Source organism: Zonotrichia leucophrys, chromosome 3, assembly GCF_028769735.1.
Source record: "Zonotrichia leucophrys gambelii isolate GWCS_2022_RI chromosome 3, RI_Zleu_2.0, whole genome shotgun sequence".
Lineage (NCBI taxonomy): Eukaryota > Metazoa > Chordata > Aves > Passeriformes > Passerellidae > Zonotrichia > Zonotrichia leucophrys.
This window is the reverse complement of record NC_088172.1, coordinates 33,638,418-33,657,716: the sequence shown is the minus strand read 5'-3', so window position 1 is coordinate 33,657,716 and position 19,299 is coordinate 33,638,418. Positions and strand designations below refer to the sequence as shown.

Genomic DNA, 19,299 nt, shown 5'->3' with positions numbered 1-19,299 from the left:
CAACAATGCTTAAGGATTCACTGGGTACATGCAGGCTTTTGCTAGGTCATGTGTAAAGCTCCTTGCTAATACATGGTTTTCCATTTCCACAGTTAATGTTTCACAGCATTCACTGCTGCTTTGCTGCTCCTGTCTCACCTGTAAAGAAATTAACCCAGGCAACACATTTTCATTGCAGGTTTCCAAGAAGTACAGCGAGATCGAGGAGCTCTACCAGAGACTGACGGCACGGTATCCACAGGTGTCTCTGCCACTCCTGCCTAGAAAAGTTCTCTTTGTGGGGGAATCTGACATCTCTGAGCGAAGAGCTATGTTCAATGACATCATGAAATTCATCGCCAAAGATGAGGATCTAGCAACGAGTCCCGAGTTACTGGAATTTTTAGGTAACTAAAAGATGTGAGTGTCCCCTCTCCCAGGAATTTATGGAGGTGTTAAGTTCTTGACTTGGGCAGCCAGAAACTAAAGAATGCCAGAATAAAGGCTGTCCCTGAAAATGTCCTCATGTGCATTTACAGAGCTGCACAGTTGTGTTTGCTGGTGTTTCTTCCTCCTCTTAGTGGACACCTGCCTCATTTAGAGATGTTGGTAGGTACCTTGAAAGCAAACATTGTGCTAGCCTATCCCTGATTTCCTGCTGTACTTCAGAACATGTAAATTTAGAAGGCTTAATAGTCATATATTGTCAGTGAGGAGGTGGGCCCTAAAGGGGCAATGCAGGGTCTCCCTTAGTGAGCAACTCTTTCACGTTTTGTCTGATTTTCCTGCAAATTATTTACCCTGAGAAAGATTTAAATGGAAGACAGATTCTTTGTTCGTTAAACACATTCTATGGCTAGCTTTTTTTCCTTTTTAGTTTGTTTTAATTCTTTGTCTTAGTTTTCCTTAGCTTTATGTCCAGCTCTTGTTGTCTTGTCTAGTGATTCTTACAGTTCTTTTCTGCTGTCTCTTGGGCAAAGCAGGGAGTTACTGAATGAGTGGAACAAATGAGTTCTCTGCTTTTAACTCACCTGAGGGCTGCTGAGCAGGGAGTACTCCAGCCTGGTGCTGTGCAGGATTCTTAGTGGAGGGTTACTTTTAAGTGAAGTTGCAAGAAGCTAACAAGTGTAGACAGCCCATTTTGCAGAAGTGTCAGGTGTGTGCCAGATAAATTCTGTGAAATTGGGAGCTCCCTAAAGTCAAAGGGGGCAAAGCTGCTTAAATGCATGGCAAAATCCAGATAGTTAGGCTTTTGTTTGGGCTTTTTTTCCCTGGGCAGTATTCTCTTGGAAGCAGATCCCTAGCACAGAGAATTCATAATTCATGTTGATTGATCTTTGCTTGCTGGTTAACCTAACCATGGTGCACATCTGTAGCTAAACTAGGCTTGACTCCATTCTGTGGGCAGATTGGGTGCAAGTAATGTGAAACCAGAATTTGCATTAGAATAATGTCAGCCTTACCCTGATTTGGCAGATGCAGGCATGAAAAGCTAGGTAAGATGAGTCTCCCATGCCATGTTACTTCAATAGTCAAAATGATGTAGCCATGAATTTCATTCATCACAGTTTTCAGCAGCCTTTTTTTAGCTGATCTCATGATTTTAAATTGCTTCCCTGGACATTCAGAAACTCACCCACAAGGAACCATTTTCTCCTCATTCTGCTGCCCTTTGCAAGAACAAGTGTGGTGAGAAGACTTAGTTTTATTATTTAGTTGGCTGAATTTGCTGAGCTGGATGCATCTTGCATACTGAAGGGTGTTAGAACTTCAGGCTTCGTTTTTCAGTGTAAACTGAAGAGCTGCTGTAGAAACATGCTGTCCAATGCTCTAATTTTAATAAGTTAATTAAACTGTATCAAAAAGAGGATTTTATCTCTACTAGCTATGTGAAAGTTAGCTACCTACATTTGTGCAGAGTATTTAGTGTCTCTGTAGCCAGCAGAAGAGAAATAGGCACTTCAAAGAGAAACTCACATGACTTTATTTGGATGGGATGAATCACCACGTGGAAATTCTATTGTTTCTGTTGATGTGTAGAAGGAACATAAATAAGCAGATTTGACATGTGCTGCTGTGTCTCAGATAAAGTTCATTTCCTTTATCTTTCTCTACTGAACTACTTTGAATCAGTAAACAGATCAGACTCATCATGACACATAGTGAATAAAGGGAACAGTGGGAGTGTTTTGAAAGAGTTTCACAAAAGCTGATCATGTCCTTTGTTCCTCAAACAAAACTCTCAGCAACAAGTGCAAGGTATAAAACACCTGTAGTTTTTATCTTGTACACTCAGTTTTGCCTCCTTTACTATGTTTTGCAGGAACAAAATCTTCCAGTGCTGTTGACTTCAAGGGTAAGAACTTACCTGATGACAGGGAGAAAGAAGATGAAGAAAATGAGGCATTGGATTTTTTCAAAGAGGAGAAGACACCTGACTTAATCTCACAGCTTTTATCAGCGGAAGATGCCAAAAAAGGGGAGAAAAAAGAAGGGGGAGATGAGGAAGAAGAGGAAGAAATTTTAGACCCTCTTGGTATAATCAGGTATGGCTAAAATCCTGTAAATTAGGTGTTTAGACTTCAGCCTTCCTGAATAAGGCTGTTGTATGTCTCTGTCCCCACATTGCTAAATTTCACAGAGGAGGAGGGGCCTTTGCAGTTCATGAGTGAGGTGCTTTGATAGAGGGAAGAGACTTGGTGGTGCCTTTTCAATGCATTCTCAGGACATTGAAGCGACAGGGACACGATGAGTGCCTTGGTAGCAGTCCCACCTACAGAAGGTATTTGCTGGGCACTGCAGGGTTCCACCCCAGAGCATCAGCCCTCCAGCATCCAGTGGATGTGCCTTCTGGAGTACACAGGGCACTCTGATTACAGTGTCTGGAGCTGCTTTTGAGCTCACTTGTGCCTTTTCTTTCCTTGTTCCTTTGTCTGAAGGTGTCAGATACTAAATGCCACTAAGACATATGCAGTAACAGCTTGAGAAACAGTAATTGGGTCAAAGCTTCCTGATACTGGTATCTGTGTGTCCAGTAATTTTCAGCCAGTTACTTTCTTCCCTTCAAGATGGAATTTCTCACTGAATTTCAAACTGATTTCTACTAAACTCTGGAAGCAAATTAAGCTTTTCTGTGCTGGGATCATGAGTATCAACTACTTTTTAGGGTGTCTCAGGCTTTAGATGTCCAAGTGAAGAAGGTGTAGCTGTTCTTGATCTTCAGTAAGCACTGACTGACCCAGCTGGATGATCTCAGCCACTACTGAGTGTTGTCTTGGATCTAGACTGTGCTTTCAAAATGCTTCTGCATAGCAATAGGCAGTAACTGAGAGTAACAAGCCAGACTCCTCTCTTGGTGTTTCCCATTAAATCATTTCTGGGGGATCATTCACTCTAGATCTAAGCTGGAGTCTCCTACACTAAGTTTGGTCAAGTAAGATGAAAAATACTGGAAGTGCTATTTGGACTTTCCTCCTGCTATTATAATCATGTAATTGTGGATGCCCAGATATTTTCCTTTTTACTTGAAGTATTTAATCCTTCAAATCAGAAAAGATTCACCAGAAAAACATTAACTATTACTCTCTTGATAAAATGTGCTGAATTACTCAGCATCAAAATTATTCTTTTGTTTAAGGAGAATTTAAAAATTTAAATAACTATTTACAACAAGAAGTTAGATAAAGCAATACTTCCCACAAAATGGTTCTTAGTTTGTATTTTTACAAAAGCAGCTGTCCTTTTTTGGATAGGAAAATGATCTATTGGGTTAGCAAATGCAATGTTATATTTTCCAACTTCTAACAAACAGAAGCTGTAAAAAGCTTGCTATGCCAAAACAAGCAAGAAGTTTGCTTTTCTCCTCTGCACAGCTTGACATAGCATTTGAAAATCTTGATTATTTTGGTCTTCTAATGCACTGAAGGATGACAAGACCTGGTATTTAATCCTCATTTAGTTTATTGCTTCCATTCCTTCCAAGTACAGAATTCTTACTGAATCAAAATAGCTTCATTTATATAAGAGGTATGGTCTTCACTGGGACAGAGCTGCAGCTCTGCAGCAGCAGCAGTTATGCAGTCAGATATTTTTCACTCTAAAGCAGTGGCTGGCTATCTATAAAAGACATCTCCATATCTGTTTATTGCTGTTTCTGTGATTCTCACATGTGCAGTGTTGGGGCAGAAACATGAAAGTGGAAACAAGAATTCTGAGGTGGATTTTTCATTGTCTCTGTTCTCCTGTAACTCATCCTGCTTCCATGGAAGTTGTTTTCAGCTCACATCAATGGAGATCAGATTGTACATCAGCACTGTATCCCAGCTCTGTGCCTTCTAGGTGTCTAGGAGAGAGGCCAAAGGCAGGAGCTTAGTGGTCAGTGGATAGGCAGTTCTCAGAGGACATTTTAGGGTGTCTTCTATGCCTGTTAAAATGTTTGGTGCTTGCATGCTTTGAAGAGGGAGCTGAAGGCCCACAGCTTTAGTGCTTCACATGTGCTTGAAGTTACTTTGGCATGGGAATGAATAAACAGGAGGTGAAGCAGATAGATAAATGTGTTTAGTAGTAAATTGTCCCCTAGTGCCTAGTAAATTCAGGTTTGAAAGGAAAAAAAAATCCACGCTCCTTTCCTCTCTGAAAAACCTTTGGAAAGCAGTAGAGTCAGCACTGAAACAAGCCAGTCCATTTTGTGAAGTAGTGGTGTCCAGAGTGCTTTGAGCAGCAGAGCTCCAGCCTAAATTGAATCATGTGTTTGGCATAATCTTACAGGTTTTTTGCTTTCTGGATGAGGATGAAACTGCTCCAGTAGCACAGGCCTCCATATGCTGTCAGCATGCTTCATTTGGTAACAACTTCTCCTGGGCCAGAAGGCTGTGAATTGGATTTGGCCCAGCACTGCTGCTGTGCTGCTGAACCACCCAGTATCCAGTTAAATATCAGGCCTTGGGGGTAAAATACTAAGCTAGGGCCTCTTTTTTCCTGTTTTTGTATTGCTGGTGTCCATCCAGGTGGAAGCTCATAATGGGCTGGTTCCTTTTGCCTGGAAGAGACATTCCCGTGGTGCTGATTGTCTGCTTCGCTTTCAGGGCTGTGTCTGAGCTGCTCTTTGATGTCAGGGGGGCAAACTCGCTTGCCAGTTCAACTCCTCATCTTTTGTGGGTGTTAATGATGATCTACAAACATTATGTTTCTTGTTGTATGGTTCTTGTGCCTCAAAGCTTTCTCTCTGTGTTAGTAGGGTGATTCTAGGATTCTTACTCTTAACAGGATTCTCACTCTTAACAGGATTTTGCTCCTCTTAACAAGAGGAGGACTTGGGGTTTTGCTCTTTTTCCAAACCAGGAACATGTCAGAAACAATAAATATTTCTGATTAGGTTTTCATCTTTTAACATGCCTCCTCCTTTATATTTTTTTACCCCAGAAGCCAGGTTCTTCCTAGAATAAAAGGTGCTCAGTATTAACTTATATTTGTGGGATGCAGTGTTGAAATTCATTGAAACGTGTTCTCTTCACCCTCTGCCTTTCTTGATAGTTTGGAGTACTGGTATTCCAGTGTATTGTCACCAATTACTCTGCAAGTTTTCCTGGACATTTGTAGAAATCTTTTCAGCTTTGGACAGAATATACAGGTCCTGTAGGAAAAATCACTCCTAATACAGAGTAAGGCTATCCTCTGATATCAGCTGTGCATATGGGAATGAATTATAGTATACTCACTTTTGTAGCAGTGGCACACTTACAGCTCTATTTCACTCTTCTTTGCACTTTAGGTATACAGTGACTTGTAAGTCATTGTAAAGCTCTCATAGCATTTTTTAAAGGTGTATCTCTTGGGTTTGGGGTTTTTTTTTAATTTTTTTTTCTCTTGAGCCAAAATCACTATAATATTCCTTTGTTAAAATGTTTTATTTCCCTGATAAGTAGGAAATCAGATACATAATTAACTTCCCATTGTAGGGACAATATTAGGTATATTGACTTAGCTTTGTCACCACTCTGTCACTCTTCTTTAAATCCATAGAGCTCACTATTTGCAGATACATATTTTTAAATCCTTAGTAGGCTACCATGGTGCTTTGGTATTGGAGTTTTTAAAGGTGCAGTATTTTTAAAAAATGTTTTAAAGGATTTTCCTCATAAATTGCAAAATAATATCATGTGGCTAGTCTCAGTTGCAGGGAGTTCTCCAACTGGCATGCCTTCAGGAATGAAAGAAACAAGAGCAATGAATCTGAAAGAGGCTAATACCTCTGAAGGACAAGGCCTGGAAGAGAAGCACAAGTTGAATGAACTATTCACCTGAACTTGATGGTTCTGTTGAAAATTCTGCAATGGAAAAAGGTGTGATTTGCCAGTGGTTTGAGGGGAGGTTGGCAGGGAGTGAGGGGAGCTGTGTGCAGCAAGATCCAGAGCAGCAGCAGTGCTCAGCCAGGGCTGAGTGGGCAGTGTCTGGCTGTGGCTGTACCATGACATTCTCTGTCCTCTCTGTGAGGTTGGCTGGGTCCAGAATGCTGGGGCCTACTGGCCTGGGCTGCCTCCTGGGCTGTGATTGGGATGCTTTGGGAGAAGGCAGGTTGTCCCAAGCCAGGGTGTACCAGGGGCTGTTCTAACAGCTTGAATTGTTGAACTGAGCTCTTGTGCTCAGGCCCAGGCTGTGAAGAAATTATTCAAAAATCCAGTATGGCCCCTGTTCTTCCACCCACAGAGCTTTCTGCCTGCTGCCATCTTTGCTCCACTCTGCCCTCAAGCTACCCTAGGGCTTGACTTTCTATTGACAGGTCAGGCATCCAGTTAGGATGCTTAATCCAAGCAAGATCAAGTTCACATTTCCAGGTATTCTTCTTAAAGCTAGTTAAAAACACAGAGTAACTGAATTGGGTTTTGTCTTCTTCCTCTGTGGGTGAAATACAGAGTTCCACTGTTTATATTTTGAAGCCAAGAGCTTTAGCATCCCTCTCCTCCCACTTTGTAGTCAAAACAACTGAATTTAGTACTTGTATTCAGTTCATTCCAAAAAACCTCAGAAGCAGCTGATTAAAATGATTGTGAACCAGCCCCTCTGAACAAAGCAGCAGCAATTCTGCAAAAGGAGTGTGGCTGCCTTGTGGGTTAAAACATGCAGCAGACCTTTCAGTGCATGCATTTCTTCAGCTGCAATTACCTCCTGAGGTAATATTTGTTCACCACTTTGGGAGAACCCACCTTTTCCTGAGCTTTTTTTTCCTGTCTTCATCAGCTCTCTGCAGCCCTTGTAGGAGCCTCTCCTCCACACAGGGTTCCTCCCTTCCGTCCTTTTTCCTCTGCCTCCCTAAATCTTTCAGTGACAGCCTGCATTTCCCCAGGCATAGGTTTTTCCTGGCAAACTGCACAGAGGTGAGTATTCCCTAGGCAAGAGTTCTTCTGTCTCATCATGGCTCCTGGAGAGTTTCTGTCTTGACTCTGCCTTTACTATTGTTTCAGAGGATTTCCTTATGGCTTCTCCTCATCCAAATTTGTGCCTCTCCTGAGGAATACAGATATGTGGGTAGGTGGGAGCTTTGCATCTGTTGTGTTTAAACAAAGATACAGCTGAGTCCTGACAATAGTTAGGAAGGGATGGGGCTGGTGAGGGCTGACCTTTTGGGTGTCTTCTGCCAGGGGTTTTCTAAGTCTTTGTAGCTGGTTGTTGCTGGGGTCAAGCCCAAGCACCTCCAGTGCTAGAGGTTTGCTGTTGCTGGGTTAGTTGGTAAGGAGATTATTAAGGCACTCGGTGCTTTTGCTGGCTGCAGATGAAGCAGGTGATGGTTTGGAGCAGCAGATTGGCAGGGAATGAGCAGCCAGGAGCCAGCCCTGGCCTTGCCAGAGCCTGCAGAGCCAGGCAGGCTGCAGGAGGAGGGTGGGTTGGCACACAAGCCAGCAGTTGTTTCTGGGTTGCATCCTACACCTTTGTGTTTCCCAGCCCCTTAGTGGCAGTCAGGCTAGAGCTTGACTGCTGAGTTGTTGATCCCAGTGCTCCCTTTCCTCTCCTCTTCCCTGTTGTGGCAGAAGAGCTGAGAATAACCTCAGCCTGCTGTCTTTGGGGAAGAAATGAGTGGCAACATTTGATCTTGCGTCCTCTGCCAGAAGCCTTGGGCAGCTGAGAGTGGCTGATGGAGAGGCAGAAATCAGCTTAAGGGGAATCCTGCATTCAGCATCTTTCCAAGTGGTTTTATTGATGGAGTGCCCAGACCTGTAATAGGTGAGGGCAATGTACTTGCTCATGGATTTTCCCCTCCAAGAAGAAAATTTCTGCAGGCTGGAGTGGTGTTGCAGCACAGCTGCTGTCTGCTGGACAGATGGTCTGGAGCAAACTTGTCAAAATGTGCGTGCAGCTGCTGTGCCTTCTGGTCCTTGGCTGGCAGGGTTGTATTGCTGCCACTCCTCAGGCATCCTGCTCCTCAGCCACTCACAAATTCACAGCTGCCCTTTGGGCCAGCCAGGTACGTGTTTGCTTCCCCTCTGAATCCAGTAGGATTTATACACAGCATAAAAACAACTTGTCTGTCCTGGTCAGCTAAAAGAGAGTGAAGGTGTCCAAACATCAAAGAGTGAAGATACAGGTTATTTTTTTCTTTAACAAAATTCAGATAGTCAAAACAATGAATGGGAAAATAGAGCTTTGTTTTCCTAGCAGTGTCTGTATCTGTGCTCACAGCTGTGAGGCCCTCAGAGATTTAAACAGGCAGATCTCTATTTTCTGTCAGTTGTTGAGTCACAAGCTTAGGTTGCAAGGCATGCTTGACCATCACTTTGCCAAGTGACACAAGTATTTGTCACAATTCCAATCCAGCTGCTGTCAGACTGGCAACTCACCACATCCCAGTAAACAACCCTGTTGGTCTTCTACTGACAGATGAAATTTTTCTGAAAACCAAAGATAATAGTCTGGTATAGTGTTCTTCTCCATTAAAGAGAGAAGGAGAAAAGGGAGCAAAAATTCTGTATTACCTACCCAGTTGGAGGAAAGGCCTGCCTCACTTTTCATAAATTGTCTGGTCTCAACCTTTTTTAGGGGCAACCTTGTAGCCTCTCCTTGGATTGTTTCGGCTGAGTGTCTTGGGATTAAAGCAGGTTGGCAGGAATGCTCTCCTTGCAGGAATTCTGTCCCTCCAGTTTATCTCCTGAATATTTTTGGGTTTTTAGGTGCTTTGAGAGTGGTGTTTCCTATGCAGAGGGCTTTCCTTTCTTTTCTGCCACCAATCCCATCTCCTGAGAACAGCTTCCAATGTGTTTCCTTACTGAAAATCTTACTGTGCCCCCACAAATTGGAGGTTGAGGGAGATTGAAAGAAAACATTGGGAAATGGAACCATGTTTAGCTGTTGGATCTCACAGAATCATCTATATTCATTCTGTTTAAAGTCTTCTGAGTGGCAGAAACCTGTTCTCTTGAGATAACTCTACCAAGGCTTCTTTGGCTCCAAGTGGTGGAACTGAGACCCTTTCCTAACTGTACTTCCCAGCCAGGGAAATCAAGTTGGATGTGTGAAGAACTTTACCCTCTTCTCTCGTGGCTTTTCTTTGGGAGGGCAGACTGAATGGAATTATGCTCAGGAAAACTGAGATTTTTGGGTACTCCTGGACTTGTAGTTGGCATATATTCTATCCATAAGCACTCCTTCAGGAGAGTGTATTGCACAGGTGGTTGCTGCTCTGTCTGCACCTGGCAATCAGAAAGAACTGTACCTTGGGATCAGAGCTGGGGCACTCACACTGCCAGAGAGGTTGGGAGTGCATACACAAGCCACAGCTCTAAAGTTGGCTGCTCTTTGTTTTCTTTTCTTTTGGAAATAGTCATTTCCCTGACCTAAGGAAAAGTTGTGTGAGTCCTCCCTGTGCCAGCATTGTCCTTATCTGCATTCATGTTTCCCTGTCTAGTGTTGGATTTTTGGTCCCATGAGATTATGCAGTCATTATTTCCCCAGGTTTTTAAGCAATTGCCTGGCTTAAAGTTCAGTGATGAGTTTCTGTCATGACTGGCTTGAGTGATTCCAGTACATCCACAGCTGGAACATGAGAATCCTCTGGGAAGGAGTTTAAGTAATTATTTTAATGTGCTTCATTTTCTTTCTGATTAGAACACTGAATATACTTTAATGGGTTTTATAAATAGTTAATTTGTGTTTATGCCATCATCCTAAGCCCAGTGGGCTGAAAATAGCTCTCTAGTCTGTGTAGTGTTACAGCTGTGTACCATCCAGTGGTGTTTCCAAGCAGAACACAAATGTGACTTCACCTGGGGTAAAATGCAGCAAGGACTTAATTGCTTCATGCAACACTGCATTGCAGTACCATAAATGAAGAACACTTAATTCAACTGGAAATGCAGAGAGAATTGCACCCATGTAAATGCAAATACCCAGCTTGGAATTTGACCAGATTGCTAAAGTATATTGTCTCCTTTTAATAAAGATTTCACAGGATTTTTAACAGACCTGGTTCATTGTTTACAATGTACTAAAGGAATAAAACTTAATGTGCACTTTTCTGTATACAGAACTGTAGAGTGGAATGAAATGCCATTGCCACTGGCTGGTACCAGCCTTCAAATAACTCCCATGGTCCTCTAAGTGAACTCCTGGATTTTGGTTCCCCCCTCCTGTTTGGCAGGACGTGCAGGCATTTGTAGCAGAGCTAGGCAGCACTGAAGGTGTGCAGGAGCTGCTGTGAGCATATCCAGCAAGTCCTCACTTAACTGAGAAAGAGAGGAGCAGGAGGCAGGAGATCCTTTAGAGAGGCTACAGTATAAATTTGTGACTGCACAGAATCAAAAGTGTCTTTTTTTTTTTTTTTTTTTACTTCTCCTTTGGAAGAGGGTTGAACATGATGTAATTGGGCAGATTTAAACATGTTTTGTTTCATGGACTTTACAATAATAGGATGACTCAAGTCCTTAATTAGAATAAAAAAGCATTACCTCATCGATGAGCCTGCTCCTTTCACTAAGGCAGGGGAAATCTTTAATCAACAGATGCAGGGAACTGCTCATAGATGAGACAGACTGCTAATGAGGGATGGATTCAGAGCTGCCCTACTGCTTTGCTGTGCACTGAAGAAGCTGTCTGTGGGGTGAATGTGGGCTCAGTTTAAGTCGAGGTGGGAGACTTGTTTTTCCTTTCATCTGATGCTGTCAGGTTCCTAATTCAGCAGACTTAATAAAACTATTGTTCATTTTCCCCATGGACCTGCTGCAGACATTTCTGTCTTCATTTCAAAGGATCAAAGAATAAGCTTTTGCAAAACCATTTTTGAAGGCAATCTGTAAAACTTTGCCAAAAATGCATGATTTAGCTATATAACTATAGGTTGGTACTAATTAACACACCTGGGGATCACATCTTTTACTGCTGCCCCTTGCAGCATTTGGCCAGGTCTGGAATCATCAGAAGTGTCAATTAAAAAGGAATGGCCCTAAGGACAGATGCATCTGGGACTCGGCAGCTCTTCATTCTGCACTAGAATTTCTTGGGTCATATCACAGTACTTAAAAGTTAGATTTCTCCATTATCTCTTTAGTAAAAAGAATAAAACTGATTTTATAGATCTGCCTGGGGAAAACTTTCCCTTTGCACAGAAATATGGCATTCAGATAGTTGTTAATGACATTGTTGTTGGAGCAAAAGAAATGCTTTCCATTACTTTCTGTACATTTTGGGTAAGAGTCAAACCCTTCCTTTCTATATTGCCTGATATGCCCAGTCATGTCCGGATCATGGAGGAAGTAAAATTCGTTATGAAAGTGAAATACACAGCTGTGGTGGGTGGTTTGACTGTGGCTAAACTAGTAAATAAAAGCAGACAGGAACTGTAGTGTTGCTTTTGCCAGCTAGAATAAAGTAGCTTCTGTCCAACAGTTGAATCCTTCTGCTCCTCAGAGCAAGCTGGCCATGTCCAAAACAGGAAAGGCCCTAAGCTTGTGCTGATCCCTAAACTTTGTGCAGCCATCATTTGGGAAAGCAGTAATTGGCCTCAGCCAAATTCATGCTGGAGAGCATGCTAAAAACTCACAAGGCAGTTACTGTGCACCATTATCCCAGCCCATGCACTCACCACATTTATTTGCTGTTGTTGGCCTTTTGTTGCCCTCAGGGCAGCCTGAGGAGTGTGCATGTTTAGGAATGAGGATTGGAGCTGTTGGGGCCCTGTAAGGAGGTGCAGGCAGTACTGAGTGTATGCCTGGCACCTGAGGATGCTCCCTGCCATAACCCCCAGCAGGGATGGGTCTGGCTGCTGGCTCCTCTCAGCTGGCACTCTCTTGGGTGGTGGCACAGCTCTGGAGCTGGCCTGGAGCTGGATAGGTGCAGCCTGCCTCTTTGGGGGTGTAACAGTTCAGCCCTCTGGGTGTGAGCTGTGGTGTATCACATGGCTTGGAAAAGGTCTTGATTGTGATTTTCACTAGCATAGGTGATTTTCTGAGGTCTGCTCTCTGAACCACAATTTTCTGTAATAACTGCTCTTTATTTGTCACGATACACAAATAAGAGTGACTTGAATGGAAGACTTCTAAGCGTCTCTGTTCTTTGCTTTATTGATTTTTGTCTGTAATAGCATCTGAGGCATACTTGATGGCATCATTAAACACAAAATACAGTGTCATGCCCTCAAAACCATCTTATAGAATCACTGGGTTGGAAGAGACAGTCAAGATCATGCCCTACACCTCAACTAAGCCATGGCACTGAGTGCCACATCCAGTCTTTTTTGTAACACGTCCAGGGATGGTGACTCCACCAACTCCCTGGGCAGACCATTCCAGTACTTTATCACTCTTTCAGTAAAATTTTTTTTCCTAATATCCAACCTGTATTTCCCTTGACACAGCTTAAAACTGTGTCCTTTGGTTCTGTCAGTTACTGTCTGGAGAAAGAGACCAACCCCACCTGGCTACAACCACCTTTCAGGAAGCTGTAGAGAGTGGTAAGGTCACCCCTGAGTCTCCTTTTCCCCAGGCTGAGCACCCCCAACTCCCTCAGTCATTCCTCACAGGGTTTGTGTTCCCAGCCCCTCTCCAGCCTCGTTGCCTCCTCTGGACACACTCAAGTGTCTCAATGTCCTTCCCGAACTGAGGGCACAGAACTGGACACAGCACTCAAGGTGTGGCCTCACCAGTGCTGGGTACAGGGGAAGGATGAGCTCCCTGCTCCTGCTGGCCACACTGTTCCTGACACAGGCCAGGAGCCATTGGCCTTCTTGGCTTAGGGCACACTGCTGGCTCATGTTCAGCCGGCTGTCACCAGCACCCCCAGGTCCCTTTCCACCTGAGCACTGTCCAGCCACACCATCCCCAGCCTATAACATTGCAGGGGGTTATTGGACCAAAATACATAACTCAGCACTTGGATTTATTAAACTTGATCCTACTGGCTGCAGCTTTTCCAGGAGTTTGCTGTGGGTGACAGTGTCAAAGGCCTTGCTAAAGTCCAGGCACACAACACCAACAGCCCTTCCCATATCCACCAGGCAGGTCTCATGGTCATAAAAGGAGACCAGGTTGGTCAAACACAACCTGTCCCTCCTAAACCCCTGCTGGCTGGGTCTGGTACCCTGCCCATCCTGTAAGTGCTGCGTGATGACACTCAGTATAAAGTGTTCCATCACCTTACCAGGCACTGAGGTCAGGCTAGCTGGCCTATAATTGCCTGGATCCTCTTTCCCACCCTTTCTGTGAACAGGCATCACATTGGGCCGTTTCCAGTTATCTGGAACCTCACCAGTGAGCCAGGACTGCTGGTAAATGATGGAGAGTGGCTTCACAAGCTCATCTGCCAGCTCCCTCATCACCCTGGGCTGGATCCCATCTGGTCCCATAGATTTATGAATATCCAAGCATCTCAGTTCTCTGACTGCCTCCTCCTGGATAACATTCTGCTTCCTGACACCATCTACCAACCCAGGAGGACAGCTGTCCTGAGGACAAGCCCCCTTCCCACTAAAAACTGAGGCAAAGAAGGTGTTAAGCACTTCCACCTTCTTTTCATCTGCAGTTACTAAGTTCCCTCCCACATCCAGTAGAGAACAAAGGTTGGTCTCACCCTTCCTTTTGCCATTAATACATTTGTAAAAACATCTTCTATTATCCTTTACAAAAGTTGCTAAATTAAGTTCAAACTGAGCTTTGACCTCCCTATTTTTTTTTCTACATGCTCTAGCAACTCCCTTAAATACTTGCTGAGAGCCCTGATCCTCCTTCCAAAGATGATACACCTTTTTTGTTCCTAAGTTCCTCCAAAACCTCATTGCCCATCCAGACTGGACATTTGCCTTGTTGACTCATCTTTCGGCACACAGGGTCAGCCTGTTCCAGTGCTCTCAGGGTCTCTGTTTTGAAGCTCGTCCACTTTTCCTGAACTCCTTTGTTTTTAAGGGCTGCTTCCCAAGGAACTCTCTGAATAAATCTCCTAAATAGGCTAAAGTCAGCCCTCCAGAAGTCCAGTGTAAAAGTCTTATTGATGTTCCTCCTGATTTCACCAAATATCAAGAACTCTTTAATTTCATGATCACTCTGCCCCAAGCGGCCCCCAACCACCACATCTCCCACCACCCTATCTCTGTTTGCAAAGAACAGATCTAACATAGTCCCTCCCCTGGTGGGTTCACCCACCAGCTGTGACAAAAAGTTGTCCTCCACACACTCTAAGATCTTCCTGGACTGCCTCTTTTCTGCTGTATTAAGTTCCCAGCAGATGTCTGGTAGGTTGAAGTCACCTACAAGAGCAAGGGCTGATGATTCTGAAACCTTCTTCAGCTGTTTGTAGAATAAGTTGTCCACTTCTTCCTGGTTGGGTGGGTGCTAACAGACTGCCAGTAGGATGTCAGCCTTGTTGGCCTCCCTCATATAAAGGGCCACCCCTCCACCTCTTCTCACTTTCCTGTCTCTCCTGAAGAGCTTGTAGCCATCCAGTGCAGCACTCCAGCCATGTGAGTCACCCCACAATGTTTCTCTGATGGCAATTACATCATTACTCTGCTGCTGCACCATGGCCTCCAGCTCTTCTCGTTTGTTGCCCATGCTACACACATTGGTATACATGCATGTCAGCTGGGTACTGATTTCACCCCTATCTCAGGCTTACCACCCTTGGGTCTGCTTCCATACAGCCCAGCTGCATCCCCCTCTCCCTTCAAACCTAGTTTAAAGCCCTCTCAATGAGTTCCACCCGTTCATGAGCTAAAATCCTTCTGCCCTTAGAGAGAAGGGGCCCATCCAGTTCCAGCAGACCAGGGGCTGTAGAAGTGGCCCCATGATCAAAGAACCCAAAATTCTGCTGATGACACCAACCCTTGGGCCACTTGCTGAGAATGTGGCCTCTCCTATTCCTTTCATAGTTTTTCTCTGCCACCGAAGGGACTAAGCAAAACACTGTCTATGCTCCTGCCCTATCAACCACTTGACCCAGTGCCCAAAAGTCAATTTTAATTGCCCTGGCACTCCTCTTTTCAATCTCATCACTGCCAGCCTGGAGTATCAGCAGTGGGTAATAATCAGAGGGCTGAATCAGCCCAGGGACCCTCTCAGTGATATCCTGTACCCGGGCCCCAGGGTGGCTGCAGACCTCTCTGTGGGATGGGTCATGGGGCCCTCTGTTCCCCTCAGAAGGGAGTCACCCACCATGATTACCCTTCTTTTCTTTTTAATGTTAGAGGAGGTGATCTGTCTGACTAATGAAGCGTAATTGGGAGGCTCACCGGGCAGATCATTTTCTACATCATCTGGCTGACCCTCTAGATCCAGGCCCCCGTACTTATTCTGAAGTGGCACCTCAATAGGTGATGGGGGTTGGGAGGAATTTTTATTACCTCCCTGAATAGGGACCCATTTCCACTCCCCTGGTGGAGACCAGGTGTCCTCCTATTGCCTGACAGTGGGAGGCATGGGAATCCTCTGACTCCTGGTGGGCCTCCCTCAAGGATGGAAGGGCAGAACCCCACCAGTCTATTTCCTTTCACTTTCCCTGATACTCCTTAGTCTTTCACCTTCCTCCCTAAACTTGGCCACCATCAAAAAGAGATTGTTCACCCATTCACACTGCAGTCAGGCTTCTGCAATGCCCCTTGGTACCACTGATGGCTCAAACACTCTGCACTGGAAGGGGTCTGGACAGATGTATCCTTTTTGGAGGGTTCTGTTTGGCTACAAAAACTTTCACTAACTGCAGTTTTTGATCTTGTAAAAGCCATTACTAACAAAAAACCTCAAAACCAACGAAAACACAACAAACAAACTGCAAACCCCACTAGCAGGAGGAAACCTGCAGCCCTGCCTGTGCAGGGCCCTCTTTCAGTCACCATGCTGCCAGCCAGAGGAAAGCAGTGCCCTGTGCCTGCGTGGGTAATGAGAACTCACTACATTATCCAGACCTGTTTGCAGCAGACATCTCGTTTTTCATCTGTGTGATGGGTTATCTGCCAGCATAGACTGTCGTTGTATGTTAACAGTCTTGTCCTGGAAACTCATTCCTGAATCATCCTTCTTTCTCCTCCTGGCTATGAGTGACAGAGCTGTGGCCTCAAGTATAATGTGGAAAAAAGCAGATGTGTTCTCAAGAGACTCCTGAGGGTTAACCCACACTTCGTTCCTCAGGGGCTGTTACACCAAACCCTGACCTCACTGGAGTTGTTTTTGTTTCTTCGGTGATGCTGCCAAGAGACAAGGGCACTGCCACACAATGCAGGACGCTGGAACAGGAAGGAGAAGCACATGGTCTAGAACCGTGCACCAAAGTCTCAGGAGAATTAGTTTCAATTTTTCATTTCAAAGCCATCCTGTTTAGGCTGCAGATAGCTCACTTCTGGTTTTCAGGACCAGATTTCATTCCTGATCTGTAAAGGAACAATGCTGGCATGTCCTGACATGCAGGAGTGCAACAACACTGAATTCTGAAAGGCTGTGAGGTGTTTTGGGGCTATCCAAACATGGTGGTTTGTTGTCAGTAAACATTGCTTTAGTTGCCCTTGGGAGGTGGTGCTGGAGATGTGACCCAGCCTATTGTATCCCTTGGAGGAGCTTCCTTGGTCTGCCAGTCCTTTTCCAGCTGTTGGCAGCCCAGCATCATTGCTCACAGGGGGATGCTGCCATGGTGCTGTTCTGTGCTGCCGGTGGATATTATGAAAGATACTGAGGTGCCCTTAAGCCCTACAGCCAAATGGACAACATGGCAAAGGACAGCACTCTCCTTTCTGCTCTCTGCTTATCAGTTCTTCCTTGAAGGGACTGGTACCCAGGGCCCCTCACAAAGACCCTTTCAGGTTGTTGTCATTATAGCGTGAGAGTTCTATTACATTACATTGCAAGGGTTCCACATTGCCAGAGTTTCATACCTCCTTGATGTTTCTTGTAGGCAGCTCCTCCAGGCACTGAATCCTCCTTGTCCTTGCAGCAGCCAACTGACTCCAATTCCCCTCAGCCAACCAATCCACTCTTTTATAACACTCTGCTGATTGGCTGCAGCTGCGGCCTGTTAACATCAGGCCTGTGCCTAATCCTTAGTAATTGGCTCAGCTGCAACTCCTTAGGGGGTAAGATTACTTTCTATACTACCTCTATTTACCCGTACTGTATCCCCCTACAGAAGGTTACAGGGACATCAAGCTCCCCTCCATATACAGTCCTGTTGCAGTATCGCATCAGCCTTTGCTGCTTCAAACACCCCCATGTGCCTTTGTTCTGTGCCCAAAGCATGTCATTAGCACCAGTGCAGGCTGTGACTTTGCAGAGCTCTAGCACAACCCTCATGTCATTTCAAGCACTTTGAACTTAAAAACAGTTGCAGAATAAACAGTGATTCCAGAATGCCACAGAGAGCAAGGGAAAACCAAAGCCAAGTGTTTTGAAGTATGTATACAGTCCAGCACCAGCCCTCTTGTTCAGCAGGGTAGGTGTGTGTGCTGCCTCCTGTGCTCATGGCACCTCTGCTGTGGAATTCAGTATCAAAATCTTTCCAAAGCCACTCCATCACTGCTCCCCTCAGCTGTGCGTGGAAGAGAAATGATGATGACAGAACTCATGGGGTGAGGTAAGGACAGGGTGAGATTATTCACCAGTGACTGTCACAGGCAAAACAGGCTCTGCCTGGGGAAATGAACTGAATTTATTACCAGACAAATCAGAGCAGGACAATGAGAAATAAAATTGAATTATAAAATTACTTCCCTTCACCCCTCCCATCCTGAACTCAGCTTCGCTCCTGCTTTTCTCTGCCTCCCTACCAGCAGTGCAGGGGATGGGGAATGGGGGCTGGGATCACTTCATCACACATCTCTGCTGTTCCTTCTCCTCAGGGGGAGGACTCCTCACATCCTTCTCCCTTGGGGTCACAAGTCCTGCCAGCAAACCTGCTCCAGCCTCGGCTCCTCTGTCCATGGGCCACAGGTCCTGCCAGGAGCCTGCTCCAGTGGGGTCTCCACAAGATCACAGCCTCCTTCAGGCATCCCTCCGATCTGGGTTGGGATCCTCCACAGGCTACAGGTGGATCTCTGCTCCCCCATGGGCTGCAGGGGCACAGCTGCCTCACCAGGGGCTGCAGGGGAACCTCTGCTCTGGCACTGGAGCCTCTTCTCTGCCTTCTTCACTGCCCTGGGCATCTGCAGGACAGTTTCTCTCACATTCTCATTCTCTCCTGGCTGCAGTTGCAGAATAGCTTTTCACCTTTATCTATGCCATCACAGAGTCACTACCACCATGGCTGATGGCCTTGGCCACTGAGGCATCCCTGTAGGAGCTGGCTGGCATTGGCTCTGTCAGACATGGGGAAGCTTCCAGCAGTTTCTCACAGAAGCCACCCCTGTAGCCCCTGCCTGCTACCAAAACCTCGCCATGCAAACCCAGCATAGGTACCAATGTCCCTTCTTGGAAGAGCAAAGGAAGATGAAGAGAGACAGGAATGAGGCCAGGAGCTGGGTGGGCAGCATGAAGGGGTTGGCTGCAGGAAGAAGTCAGCCCTGTGAATCAGCATTTTGACCGTATCTGATGTACTGTATGTTAACAACCACACTGACCCTGTGGTGTTCTCTGTCCTTGCTGTGTGGCATGTGAAAGGTCTGCTGTAGCACTTCTGCTTATGGATCCAAATCCTGAAGTGCCCTGGGTCTGTGTTTTCTGTCTGTAATGATCATTCTTCCTCCAACACTGCGATAGCCACTGTAACACGAGGGAGTAAAAGCTCAGAACATTGTGCAGTTATTTGTAATTGCTACTCCCCTGCTCTCATCAGCATCATTTCAGCACTTTTCCAGTCATCCCTCTTACTGACAGAGATCAGTGATACAATTTGTGTTCCCACTCTGTATTCAACCAAAGACCCTCC

At 45.2% G+C, this 19,299-nt stretch overlaps 1 protein-coding gene across 2 annotated transcripts in view; it reads left to right on the top strand.

Annotated features, from left to right (window-relative positions):
* HS1BP3 (HCLS1 binding protein 3) overlaps window positions 1-19,299 on the top strand; it is a 59,802-nt gene that overhangs the window by 19,640 nt on the left and 20,863 nt on the right. For both annotated transcript variants that reach the window (XM_064707781.1, XM_064707782.1), the window contains exons 3-4: window positions 179-386; window positions 2,303-2,525. In XM_064707781.1, coding sequence (XP_064563851.1) covers window positions 179-386; window positions 2,303-2,525 — 431 coding nt within the window. The remainder of the gene's footprint in view (window positions 1-178; window positions 387-2,302; window positions 2,526-19,299) is intronic.